This window comes from Galeopterus variegatus, unplaced genomic scaffold (genome assembly GCF_000696425.1).
Source record: "Galeopterus variegatus unplaced genomic scaffold, G_variegatus-3.0.2 Scaffold2348, whole genome shotgun sequence".
In the NCBI taxonomy this organism is placed as follows: domain Eukaryota; kingdom Metazoa; phylum Chordata; class Mammalia; order Dermoptera; family Cynocephalidae; genus Galeopterus; species Galeopterus variegatus.
This window is the reverse complement of record NW_007728459.1, coordinates 36,712-50,451: the sequence shown is the minus strand read 5'-3', so window position 1 is coordinate 50,451 and position 13,740 is coordinate 36,712. Positions and strand designations below refer to the sequence as shown.

Genomic DNA, 13,740 nt, shown 5'->3' with positions numbered 1-13,740 from the left:
TCTCATACACTGTTGGTGGGACTGCAAAATGGTGCAGCCTCTATGGAAAACGGTATGGAGGTTCCTCAAACAATTGCAGACAGATCTACCATATGATCCAGCTATCCCACTGCTGGGAATATACCCAGAGGAATGGAAATCATCAAGTCAAAGGTATACCTGTTCCCCAATGTTCATCGTAGCACTCTTTACAATAGCTAAGAGTTGGAACCAGCCCAAATGTCCATCATTAGATGAGTGGATATGGAAAATGTGGTATATCTATACAATGGAATACTATTCTGCTATAAAATAGAATGAAATACTGCCATTTGCAACAACATGGATGGACCTAGAGAGAATTATATTAAGTGAAACAAGTCAGGCACAGAAAGAAAATTATCACATGTTCTCACTTATTTGGGGGAGCTAAAAATAAATAAATACACAAATAAACTGTGGTGGGGAGGGAAGAAGACACAATTACAATTCCTTGAAGTTGATACGACAAGTGAACAGAAAGGAGGTTGTTGGGAGGGATGGGGAGAGGGAGGAGGGAGGGAGGTTTCGGTAATGGGCCACAATAATCAGCCACATTGTATATTGACAGAATACAATAAAATTTAAAAAAAAAAAAAAAAAAGAGCCTGCAAATCAGAGGTGGGGAAACTTGAAGTATTCGTAACACTAAGAGCCATTCATATCCCTCACAAGAATCAAAGGTTTGGGGAGGATTTCTCTACCTAAGTGGCTAAAATATCTTTTGGAGATGTAAGAAATGGAAAAGGAGGAGTATGGAAAAGGAAGAAGGAAGTCTACTGTGGAAACCAACGAAAGAATTCAGGGAAACCGGTCATCCATTACTTGCTGCTTTTAGAACAGGGCCCAACAGAGAAAGCTGCACCGTCCCCTGGTCAGAGAAGGTCCCCGTGGGAGCCAGAGAAACAGGGAACTTCCGTTTTGTCAAAGCACCAGCTGCAGGAACTGCAGCTGTTTCACACAGAAGCCAGGGCGGAACCATCTTCTGTCTCCTGCAGGGTAAACCATTGGCTATTTTTCTTCTTTTTTTTTTTTTTTTTGGTTTGTTTTTTTTTTTTTTTTTTTTTTTTTTTTTGGTTTGTTTTTTATTTTATTTTTAACAGAAGGAAATGGGTAGTGCTTATAAAGCACATTCTATCCCAAAAGCCAAGCAAAAGTCCTTCAGTGGTAAGCAGCCTGAAGGATTCACAGAGGACCCAGCTCACCCTGCAACAGGCCCTCATCTATAAACAAGAGCTGTGTTCTCACCGTCTCTCGCAGGATGCCATGCTAGGAATACAAATCAAAACAACATACAAGGTCTGTCTTAATGAAGAATGAAAACATTGATCCTGCAGATTCTTAGCTATTAGTCTGGTAAGTGTGTAAATATAAGAAATGAGCCACCAGTTTAAGCATATGACACTTTACCTAGAATTCCAGCACTGCATCAGGTCACTATCACCACCTAGCAGTTTGGTGAGTGTTGTCGTTCCTGCACAAGAAATGGAAAGCCCAGAAGAGAAAAATACTCCTTTTTTGGGCCAGCATTCTAAGACCTAAGGATACCCATGAGGCCTCAGAAAAAGCAAAAGTGAATGTCCAGCAAGAGGGGACTTGTGCTCAGTATCTTGAAATCAAGCCCCAGAAAAAAGTTCACTTTAACTGAAAACAACAGTATCTGAGAGGCCAAGTGAGCCAAAACTTCAGCTGTCGATCCACTGCTAGGCAGGCACATCCCTCCTCACTTGAGGGAAGCCAACCCCCCAAACTGTGTCTCTTTTCCAAACACTGTGCTCATAATGGGACTAAATCAAAGGACCAAGTATTTTTTCATTTTATCTTTTCCTTTCTTTCTTTTTTTTTTTTTTTTTTTTTTTGAAAAAAAAGTCTTTTCCCTTTTGCAGCAGGGCAGCTCAGGTGAAAGCGTGGTCACTGCCTGCAGGTGTCCCTGGGTGGTGGGAGGAAGGGCTGCTACACGGGTGCTGCCAAACCTTCTGGTCAGCCTATCAGGGAACCTACTAGATTAGAATTCACACAGCAATGAAACGTCTAAAATAATTCCAAGGACTGACATGGTTGCTGACGTTTAGATTTACCAAGAAGGGCACTTTACAAACTATCACCTGCCAAGCACCAGCTTAACATAAAGTCCATCTTACACAGAAATGCAGAAAGGATGATCTTAGAACAAACACCAGTCCTTTAAATCAAATACATTTAGCTTTATGAAATACCACTTATGCCTTCTTTTTCTCATCATAAAAACACCATGACTTAGCACTGGCCTAGTCGCCCACCCAAAACAGAAATTCTTCTTATTATTATAGTTTCCCCATCAGCAGTCACCTCTCCATGCAGAAAATGGTGGAACATGAAAAGGATACAAAAGCACCAATGATGAAAACGGGGCTGAAAACATGCTTCTGGAAGGTAAACAGCGCCAGGCCCATGTAGGAGAAGATGAAGTTCTCTGCCAGGAAGTGTAACACCTCAAAGAGCTGCGTGGAGAAGGAAAAAGGAAGCTGTCAATCCTGCAGCGCCCCTTCCTTGGATTAACAGGCAACACATGAGTCCCAAGGCTCTCTCACCTGCTTGGTTCGACTTCTTGATTCTACCGACAGGTTGTTGTAGGTGTAATGAGCTTGTGTGATTCCACAGAAAAGGACAGCTACAACACCTGTCAAGAGTTTAAAAAGAAACCAATGGAAAAGATAGAGGCAGGAAAAAAACTCTGCTGAAACAAAAAGTTAAGGTAGGCAAGCCCACCATATCTGACTTCCTGCATATTTTTGAAAGTTTCCTACGACTGAAAGCTCTCCCTGCCCCTCACCACTCATTATCTAACTTTCTGTATCCCAACCCTGCCTTCCTTCAATGCCAAGTCCTCCAACTTCCCCTCCTGCTACAGTTTTAAGGGCATTCTCTCCCCTCTTCTAAGCTCCTATTGAATTCACCATTGGTAGTTGGCATATAGCATTCATTCCCTCAATGAGACTTTGAGGGCCCATCACACACTTTTGTCATATTCCTCTCTCTTTAGAATGAATGAATTTAGTTTCAGAACAATGCTTTTGATATTTTTGCACAGTCTAGGGGCTTCAGACAAAATAGACCCAGAGAACTATTCCATTTATTCAAGCCTTGATGATTTAGATTTCTGGTTAATAGTAACCACTGTGTTGTGCAAGATAATTAATATACCTGGGATTCTGCCTATACATGTACAGATAACTGGCAAGTTTGAAGGAAGTGGGACATTTTGTAATGCCACACATAAAGATATGTTGCAGTATTTCGAAAAGATGATAAAAGGATCTGACTACCTAGATTATGTATAGTAATTGTACCTGAGTTTTCTAATGGAAAAATTCAGTGATTTATTTTTTAAATGAAAGAATGTGAGAAACTAAAACCACATGATTAACCACACTAATATTATATGCAGCTAGCACCATAAAAACATGGTCTTGAAAACAATGATAAATAGCCCAGAGAAAAAATGATGAAAAACTGTGTTCACACTCATCTGAGTAGATGCAAAAAATTACCTTTAAAGGGACACGTATGTTGCTTGTTGTTGCTATTGTTTGTAAAATAACATAGCAATCTAGGGGAGGATACAAGTAAGATTTCAATATGTTCAGTAACCTCTGCAACTAAACATCTACTTAGAGTATTCAAAAAAAATGACTGAGTTCACAATAATAAATTTTGTCCTTGAAAAATGTGTCGTTCTAGGAAGCTAAATGATTCATTAAGACAGAACACTAGCCTTGCCCAGCAATCCTCCACATGGACGCTCATTGATCAGTTCAACTCCACACAGCCGCTATCTAAGACTCCTTCCCTCCCCTCAAGCTCCCACTGCCCAGCTGCAGTGAGGGGAAGTGGGGCCCAAGAGTAGAGAGAACCCACCTGTAAATCCACAGGCTTCTGCCAAGAGGAACGTGCTCCAGGACATGAGGAAGAAGAGTGCCGTCTCCAGCAGGGGGAAGCAGTGCAGCTTGGTAAACTTGGTCACGTGGCACCCTGTCAAGGAGTGCTTCTCCAGGTATGTGTCTCAGGGGCACCAAGAACCAATGTGGGTTATAGCTACCAACATTTACTCTGGCAGCCCAGGACCCTCCCTAAGGGCTAAGCCTTTCCTTTCAACTCTTTTGGGGCCCTGAAGCTGCTGCATATTTTTTAAGTAATAAAAATTCAGCTTTCCAGTAGAACAGAGGTTACCAGGCACTGGGGAGAGAGGGGAATGGGGTGATATTGTTTACGGGTGCAGAGCTTCTGTATGGGATGAGAAGAAAGCTCTGGAAATAGATAGTGGGGATGGTTATACAACATTTGTTGATGTACTTAATACCCCTGAATTGTATATTTAAAAAATAGTTAAATGGGAAATTTTGTTATGTTTTGTCACAATTTAAAAAACTAATAATGTAATATACCAACCATTGAATTGTGTACTTTAAATGGGTGACTAGTGCAGTATGTGAATTATATCTCAATAAAGCTACTTTTAAAAAATTCAGCTTTCTAAAGAAACTGGCAACTGGTTTTCTGTGCTCCTTGCAATGCCCAAGGTTCTGAGAGGTGCAGTCATGGCCTCAGGCTTGACCAGAGGGTTAGTTCTGGCAGGCCTGGCAGTCCCTTGGGCAGGGCTAAGAAGACAAGACCCTGAGACTCTGACCCCCATGGGTCAATAAGGCCTGAGTCCACAGCGGGTGCCTAATGAAGGCATGGGAAGGGAAAGAAAGAAAGAAACGCACAAGTCCCAGGGCAGCTACCAGGTGCTGGTGTCACTTTTTTGGGACCAGAGATCCCTCTTCTAACACCACCATTTGACACAGGGACAGTAGAGAACCATCTCACGTGTTTTCACAGAGCAATACAAATCCCCCGGGGCATCAAAAGGGCCTCTGTGAAGAAAATGATCTAAACCCGCGCCGTCCAGTACGGCAGCTGCTAGCCACATATGGCCACTGAACACTTACGAGGTGGCCAGGCCCAATTGAGATGTGCTGTATGAGCAAAACATGCACCATATGTCAAACACTAAGCACAAAAATAGAATGTGCCAAATCTCATTAACTTTATAATAATTTCCGATAGCCTTTTTCATACTGATTGCACGTTGAAATGATGTGGCTACGAGCCATCTGTTACGTTACATCTGTAACGCCCACCAAAGAAGAGATCAGGAAGAAGTCAGCATGGCTGTGGGGGGTTGCCTGCTCTTTCCACACTTTGCTTTTTGGTTTGTTTGTTTGTTTGTTTTAAACTAAACATTGCACTGTCCTTCACTTACTAAAGGCCACCATGCAGCATTTCCCACTGATGGCCTCCACCAGTCATGGCCACATTAACAGTCTGGCCCTGAACAGCAGACAGCAGCAGCTACCTGGGGCTAAAGTGCTTCTCAGCTGGTGGTCCCTGATTCCCAGCCTCCTCCTGGCCCATTTCACCCGCCTAAAACTCATGTTCCAACTGGTCCAGCCGAAAGGGAGAGAAAAAGCAAAGGGGAGGACAGAGTGAAGTCGAAAATTGCACTCCCAGACATTTTCTTAGACTCTCAGCTAGGGACCCAACTGTCATGCTTCACCAAAGGGATACATTTCAGGAGCCACCACACCCCAGTGGAACAATCGAGATAAGGTTCTGATCTGAAAGTAAGAACTGAGAACTTCCTTTTTGAAGGTGTAATGCCACATACATACACCCTGGCAGGTGCAGAAGCTACCAAAGGATATTAGAGCAGTCACAACACCAGTCACAGCTCCCATGGTGAAAGAGCCACTAAATATACCTAGAAAAATGCCGACTGACTTAAAAAAGGCAGCAGCATCAAAGGCGTGTGTGTTCAGCCCTGCTGGCTGGTAGGCAACGATAGACCTGGAGTTTAAAAAGAGGAGAGAGTTAAAAAGACTGCACTGTTTTTACACCACGGTACCTAAAAATATCAACATAGGTATCTACACTCTGCCAAGCACTGCCCAGGGTAAATTCATTTAATTCAATCTGTAGCCACCATGTTATGCTGGCATCAGCATTTTGATTGCTACTGAGCAGACAAAGCAACACCACTTTATCAACAAAGCTGATAAATCTCATTTAGAAAAATGCCCAGTTCAATATTTAACACTTTTAAGATGGGCCTCTGAATTTAGCCCAAAGCAAACAGGAAACCAGGGTCTCTCTTCCCTGCTACTTACGAGGACAGTACAATGGCAACGGCATCATTTAGGACGCTCTCTCCAAACAGAAGTGCGTAAAGATCCACATCTGCATGCAATTCATTAAATATCGCCAGCACAGTCACTGAAAAGTGGGCCAAAAGCACAGAAATTAGTTTCGGTTTCTGACCTCAAGCCACTGATTACAGATTTACAGAGACAATTCCTACTTTAGGTGGAACCAGATGGGACGGGAGTCAAAGATGAACTGCCTGTCTATGGCAGAAGTGAAAATGGCAATCTTCCTAACCTGAATGAGGTTCGACATGATGCTTAAGTCTAACGAGACTGCACACAAACACCATGCTTTCCACTGTAATCCCACCGAACCTTGAAAATACCTGCTATAGAACTTTAAGAATCGCAATCAATGTGATTTGTTCCAATGGTGGGTTGAAATCTCTTTGAAGGCAGAAACCCTGTTGTATTGACCACTGTGCTCCCAGAGTCCAGCATAGGGTCAGGCACAGAGAACACTTTAATAAAGGTTTGTGAAATAATGAGTCTTCATTTATGACAGGCTATACACAATTACACAGCTCATAGTTTTCACATTTCCTAGGCATTTAAAAATCAGCTCTTCTCCACGTCAGAAGTTCTCAAACTTTTAGCCTCAGAACTCTACATTCTTTACAAATTACTGAGGCACCCAAAGACCCTCAGTTTTGTGGGTTATAGCTACCAACATGTACTATATTGAATAAAACAGAAAAAAAATCATTTAAGACTAATAATAACCCATCATATGTTAACACATTTTTATTTATTTATTTTATTTTATTATTATTATTATTTTTTTACATATGTATGGGAACTTTGTATTTGGCAGAGATGGCATATACATCAGTAGGGAAGGGATTCCATAAACAGCACTGATTATCCATAAATGAGAAATAAAATTATAACACTCTATGTATGATATCTGAAAGTAAATTCTAGATGAAAAAAAAAATCTAAATATAAGTAGCAAGATTTTAAAACTTTGAAAAGAAAATATGAGACTAACATTATGACCTTGGGGCTGGGAAGGGTTTATTACAATACAAAGAAAAAAAATTTTTAAAAACACGTTTGCCTACTATAAGATAAAACTATGTTTATCAAAAGACCATTCCCCTACCCCTCCAAAACAAAGTTTTAAGACAAGCAATTGATTAGGAAGATATTTACAATGCCAATAATGATGAAAGGTTAGCATTCAGAATATATTGAGGACTAAATCATCACATAAAAGATAAAATTCAGCATTAAAAAAGAGCAAATGATTTTAATAAGCAATTCACAGAATTGAAATCCTGAATGAATGGGCAATGAAATGGGAAAACATGCTATTAATACTAAGAAAAATGGGAATTAAAACAAGTATGCAAAACATTTTATATATGTCAGATCGGCAAGAATTAAAACGTCTGACAATACTAAGTTATTTTCACAATATGTGAAAATGGAAATTATAAATTTCTGATGGTGGAAGTATAAATTAGTAACACTGCTTTGGAGGAAAATTTGGCAATATCTAATAGAATTGAAGATTATGTTAATTAATAGTTTTCTGTTTCCAGGCATCCAACTGGAAACAGAAAACTATTAATCAGTTTGTATAATTAATAAGCTGAATAATTTAAAACAATAACAAATAAAAATAACTTATTTGTATGCAGCTAAGCCAATGCATGTATATATGGATGTAGATATCTAAAATGAATTCATTTATTTTGTAGCCAATGTGTTAACACATTTTTAATGAAAAATAATTATATTTTCCAAAAAAAGAGTGAAAAGACAGCCGTTGTTTTACATTTTGCAAATCTCTTAAAACATCTGGATTAGTGGAAGGCAGATGGTTCTCATCTGTTTCTGTATATGAGCAACAGATAGTCAATATCATATGTTGTGCAGTCTCTGGCAAACTCCACTGTACACTTATGACAGAATGAAAGTAAAAAAGAGAAATAATATATTACTGTTATTATTAAATCAGTTTTGATTTGATGAACCCCTTGAAAGGATTTTTGGGGGTTCCCCAAGGGTCCCCAGACGATACCTTGAGAACCACTTTTCTAAAGCAGCGTTTCTCAACCTTGGTTCTATTGACATTTGGGGCCAGATAACCTGTTTGTTGTAGAGGACTGTCCTGTGCATCTCGGGATGTTTAGCAGCATCCCTGGCCTCTACACACCAGATGCCAATAGCACCACCCGCTCAACTGGGACAACCAAAATGTCTCCAGACACTGTCAAATGGTCCTTGGGGGCTGATATCACCCCCAGTGAGAACTGCTGCTCCAGATACATACATACAGCAGCGTTCCCTCTCAATATTCACACCCAACTACCTTCTCCCTCGTTGGTTTTACCACAGGACTTCAAAAGCTAAAAACTCCCTTCTCCAGCTTCCCTTGCAGAGAGTGCCACCTCTTCCTGTCTGGAAGAGGGCAGGGAGGCCAGATGCATATAGTCATCTTGCCTCCAAGGGGCACTGACGTGTGACGAACCCATGGGTAGTGCAGTAGAAAGATCAAGTGCCTGGATGCCTGATTGTAACAGAAGCCCTGGCACCAGCCTGGGCCTGGCACCCAACATAAACACCTATTTGTTTAAGCTGGTTATTAGCCAGGTTTTTCTGTTGTTTGCACCTAAAAGCAGTACTAACAGATATGATTAGGAAACCGAACAAATGCTCAGTTTAGTGAGTTAAAGCCAAACACTCTTGTTACCACCACCCAAGTCAAATAATGGAACTTGGCCAGCCCGCCCCAATATGTCCCATCCCAATCTCAAACCCCTTCCTTCACTCAAAAGGAACCACTCACCCGAATTTTATAGTAATCACTTCCTTCCTTTTCCTTATACTGTATTTTAATTATCCAAATGCACATTCCTTGGTTGTCTGGTTTTGCCCATTTGTTAAAAATGTACTTTTTCACATCATCTCTTTTACTCTTTACGCTCACCCTCCATTCCTTTCTGTGATCTCTTTTCTCATAAGGCCCTATTGTTTAGTTCTCCTATTTCTGAATTTTCCAATCCTGATGCATACGATTCTTTCATAAAATCTATCATTTTCTTAATTTCCTTTAGATTCTTCTGGAATGTTAATAAAGTTTTGCCTTTTGGGGGCCCTATTTTTCTGGTAAGACTTCATTATCTGCAGCCTTATCACTCACAGTGGTTATCCTCATGTTTTTCTTACACTATGTTTGCACAAAGTTCAATGTTAATCCATTTCTGTTGCTCAAGGTGAAGTGAGGTGGAAGGGGTAGAAGTGGGCCCAGAAGAGCTATCTTAGTTTCATGGCTCTAGGGCTCCCTCTGCTGGTTTTACATTTAACTATTAAAAATACGTCCTCTGGATATAGCCACCTCCCCACTACTTCCTGAGATTCACTGCCTCTGGCCCTTCCTCCATTAGAATGAGCTTTCTTGTTCTTTTAACACCCTGTCAATCAGGATTCTCAGTCCCAGCAGTTCCTCTTTAGGAAGTGATTCTGTCCTTCCAGAGAGATCTTTCCTGTGTATTTCCGGGAGCCTGGGCTACCCACGTCACCCCTGCGGCCTCTAACCTCCTCGAGTCTCCTTGCACTCACCCACAAATTGAAGCCTTGTAAAGCCCCCTCCCAGTTTTAACTGTTATCAGATGTGTCCACAAAATTCTTTATTCCCAGTGAGGATCCCTCCTTTTGAGTGTAAATACTTGTGAAAAATTTTGGGGTTCCCTGACAGTCAAAATGATCAGCAGCCTGCCCCCCCTTGCACAGCTATTCCCATTCCCAAGTCTTACTGCTGCTGGGGCTTACTCAATCAGCTAGTTTTGTCCCTGTGTTTTTTCTTTTGCTGTCTTGCTTTCTCTATTTTTGTTAGGGATTAAGGGAGATTTCAAAATGACACTGCTCCCATCGTGGCTTCCTTTTCAAAAAGTTCAATTCATTTATTGAGAGTAAGTGAAAAAGAATATGGACTTGAAAAATGTCTACTATATCATGAGGCTGTGCCAGGTTATTATACATCAAGGGGCCAAAATCACTACTTGACACATTCAGACACTAACCAGACATCCACAGGGTGCATGCCATCAGCTGTAGTCCTTAAAGAACACGTCAGTTTCACAGTACAGATATTAACGCAAGATGCAAATCAACCTTTTTCCTTCACCCTTAAATACAGCTTAGCAGGTTATAGCACAGGAGAGAATCTTTAGCGATTAGGCAAAAAAAAAAGATTATTTTCTGGATTATTTATTACATGAACAATATTTGTGACTCCTTACATAAAACTTTTGCTCTAGTAATTTACCATTATGTGACATAAGAATTGTCTTGTTTTTAGCCCAATGTTGAAGAAAAACTAATGATGACCACAATAGTTGAGGACTTACCATAAAGCAGGTGCTACACTAAGGATTTTACAATCTCATTCAGTCCTCATAAAACCCTATTAAGTACGTAGCACTATTCCCTCAATTTAGATATGAAAAAACAGGCCCTATATGATGGGCTGTTTTATGCAGCAGCATCAAAATTCCCAAAATTTCAGCGGTTGAACACAAGAGAAGTTTCATTCCTCACTCATTTAATCTGTCCTCTGTGGGTCAGCACAGGCCTAGGCCTCTGTTTATGACAGTCCCTCAAGACTCAGAGACTCGAGCCTGATGGAGGATAATTTCATTGAACAGAGCCCAGGAGACTGGGTTCCTGGGACTCTATCAGTCAGGGTCCTGGCAGGAAACACATGGCACCCTCAAATTGAGCAATGTGAGGACAGTTTATAATAAAAAAGGTTATTTACAAAAGTGTGGGCAGAGTATAGGGAAATCACAAGGGATAAAGCAGTACTTGAGGCTGGAAACAGGGAGCCCTTGGCCTGAAGGCTCTGGGAGAAGGGGTGATTACCAGAACCTGGAGGTGTATGGAGAAAGTCGCCTGACAGAAGCTATGACCTCTGATCAAGGGACACAGCCAACTGCAGGGTCCCTGCATCCCCGTCCTCTTCCCAGTCCCCCACTGCTGTTTCCCCCATGGACAAATCCAATGGGAAACCAAACAGCAAAGGAACCTTTGACTTATTCCATGCACGTTAGCCTCCTGGGGTAGAGAGGAGGTGGAAAAGGGGGTGAGTAAATCTGGAGGGGCCAACAGAAGACATTCAACATAGCCACCAACTGGCTAGGAGAGCTCGGCACAAGGCAAAGTCTAGGGGTTAGTACAGTGAGGGTTTGGGCTACGTGACTTCCAAAAGCCCTTCTGAGTTTTAAACATGGGTTTCCTAAAATACTATAGTTACCAATAGTAAAAATAACACCTAGTTAATTCATTTATCCCTGACAATAAAGGCATGATTAACAACAGTAACAACGAACACTTCCAAAGCACTGGTCTGAATTTCAGCTTCTCATTCTCCCTACCTACCACTGTAGGTAGAACATGTAAGGAACTCTGCTGTGCCCCTCCTGAGCAACTCTGCGCCTGACTGCAATGAGGGATGTGGGTGCTGACAACCGGAGGACAGTGGGGTGGGGATGACAGACTGGGCAAGTGGCTTCTAAAGGGAGAGATGAAACAGACTGTTCCCCACGCCCCCCCGCCGGCCACCCAACACACACACACAGCAGGACCCTCGAAATCAGAGAGCAGGACCACAACAGCTGTTTCCAATTGGATACGGACTGAGAAATAACAATGAACTGACTGAAGGCCATTGGTGCAGGTATTTAAAAGGCAGTGGGAAAAATCAAAGAATGGAAGAAAAAGGAGGGAGGAAAAATCAAGAACCTGAATAGGCTCATTCAACCTTTCCTGAACGCTTCATCTGTGTACTAAAGAGCACTTAGCTCTTGCGAGCACTCAGTACAAAGCAAGTATCGTTATGTACAAAACAGACTTAGCTCAAAGAGCTGTGGGAGCAGGTAATGAAGGAGTCTGGGAAGAATGACTAAGCAGGTGGCATATCTGAACCAAGTCTCAAAGAATGAGCCAAAGACTAACCAGCCCAGGGGATGCACTGGAGAATTAACTTTGGACAACACAGATCACAGATTTAGAAACCAAGTAAGGCTGACTGACTCCAGGGGTATAAAAGTGACAGAATAACAATGGTTCACAGGAAGGAATAGCATTCGCTTTCTCTGGTATCTGCCTTGGAAGGCACTATGGGGTAGAAACTTACATTTCTTTCTTTAACTGTGGATCCATCTACAGGCACCCGTGACATGTATCCGCAGAATGGAGAGGCCTCTGGGTCACAAAGCAGCCTACACTACCCCACACGTACTGTGTCACCTTCACTGAGAAGATCAAAGACTGGCGTCTCAAGCCACATACAGCAATCAGGGACAAGGATCTCATTCTTTCTTACCAGTCAGTACCACTCCACATCCCAGAGCCAGAATTTTTGTCTGATGCACCAGGCACTAGAAGTCAATCTGGTCTTGTGGTACCCTTTAACTCTGTACTTAAGTTTTTATGGGTCTTTTATGACCCAAGTTTTCAAACAACAGATTTTTAGGAGACTGGTAAAACACTAATTCTACATTTCAGAAAGATTTCCATTAAAAAAGCAGCTAAAGTTAATGACCTGAGGTTTAATAAGTTTAAACTTTCAATTTTCTAGAACTTTCATTTATAGAAAACTCTTACTGTGACAATCTTCACAGGTCAAATAAAAATGGTGTTGAATGGTAATGTCTTCCACTATTTTCTGCCATAGCATAGACACATTAAAGGGAAGTAAACAATTACGAAGATAATCTGGAAAAGCAGGTGCTTCTATCTAACTAAATAAAGCAACACTAATAGCCCAGAAAACAATATCAATAATCTTTATGTTACACTAACCTCCTTTTACTTGGTAGTAGTACTAGTAAGAAGTTAGTAATAAAGTTATAGATGAGTGCAGTTAGTAATATATTTTCAGACAGACTGAAAACCATTTTCAGACTTATAAAGAATCTATTTTTCTTTTTTTTTTTTTGTCTTTTTTTGTCTTTTTCCGTGTCCGGCAATGGATCGCAACCCTCAGTGTTGCCCCCGTACCGGACCGGGGACCGGCAATGGGATCGCAACCCTCGGTGTTGCTCCCGCGCCTCGCTCAGCCAGTGAGCGGGAACCGGTCTGTATGTGGGATCCGAACCCTCGGGCGGGAGCGCCGCCGCGCTTCCCAAGCGGCGCACTTATCCAGTGCGCCACCGGGCCGGCCCCAAAGAATCTATTTTTCAATAGACACACATCCAGAGATAGCACAGACTGTATAGTATTAAAATAATACAGCTGCTTTTCAGAGTGCTCTTTAGAAACATGATTGGGTTAAGTGTTGATCTTTTATTTATTTATTTTTAAATGAAGAAAAAAGGGAAATCTCTGCCGAAGTCAGATGTGGATAGAGACCAACATAATTAGCAGATACTATGCTCAGTGCTTTACATGTGCTGTTTCATTTAATCTTCATAATAGCCGTAGGAAATAGGTACCATTATTCCTACTTTATAGCTGAGGAAACTCATGGGAGGGGATAAAGTGTGCC

The 13,740-nt window shown here is 41.4% G+C and overlaps 1 protein-coding gene across 3 annotated transcripts in view; it reads right to left on the bottom strand.

Moving 5' to 3' along the window:
- SLC9A7 (solute carrier family 9, subfamily A (NHE7, cation proton antiporter 7), member 7) overlaps nt 1–13,740 on the bottom strand; it is a 74,595-nt gene that overhangs the window by 47,323 nt on the left and 13,532 nt on the right. For all 3 annotated transcript variants that reach the window (XM_008581407.1, XM_008581409.1, XM_008581408.1), the window contains exons 5-9: nt 6,207–6,312; nt 5,745–5,886; nt 3,916–4,021; nt 2,589–2,677; nt 2,385–2,498 (exon numbers count right to left, since the gene is read on the bottom strand). In XM_008581407.1, coding sequence (XP_008579629.1) covers nt 2,385–2,498; nt 2,589–2,677; nt 3,916–4,021; nt 5,745–5,886; nt 6,207–6,312 — 557 coding nt within the window. The remainder of the gene's footprint in view (nt 1–2,384; nt 2,499–2,588; nt 2,678–3,915; nt 4,022–5,744; nt 5,887–6,206; nt 6,313–13,740) is intronic.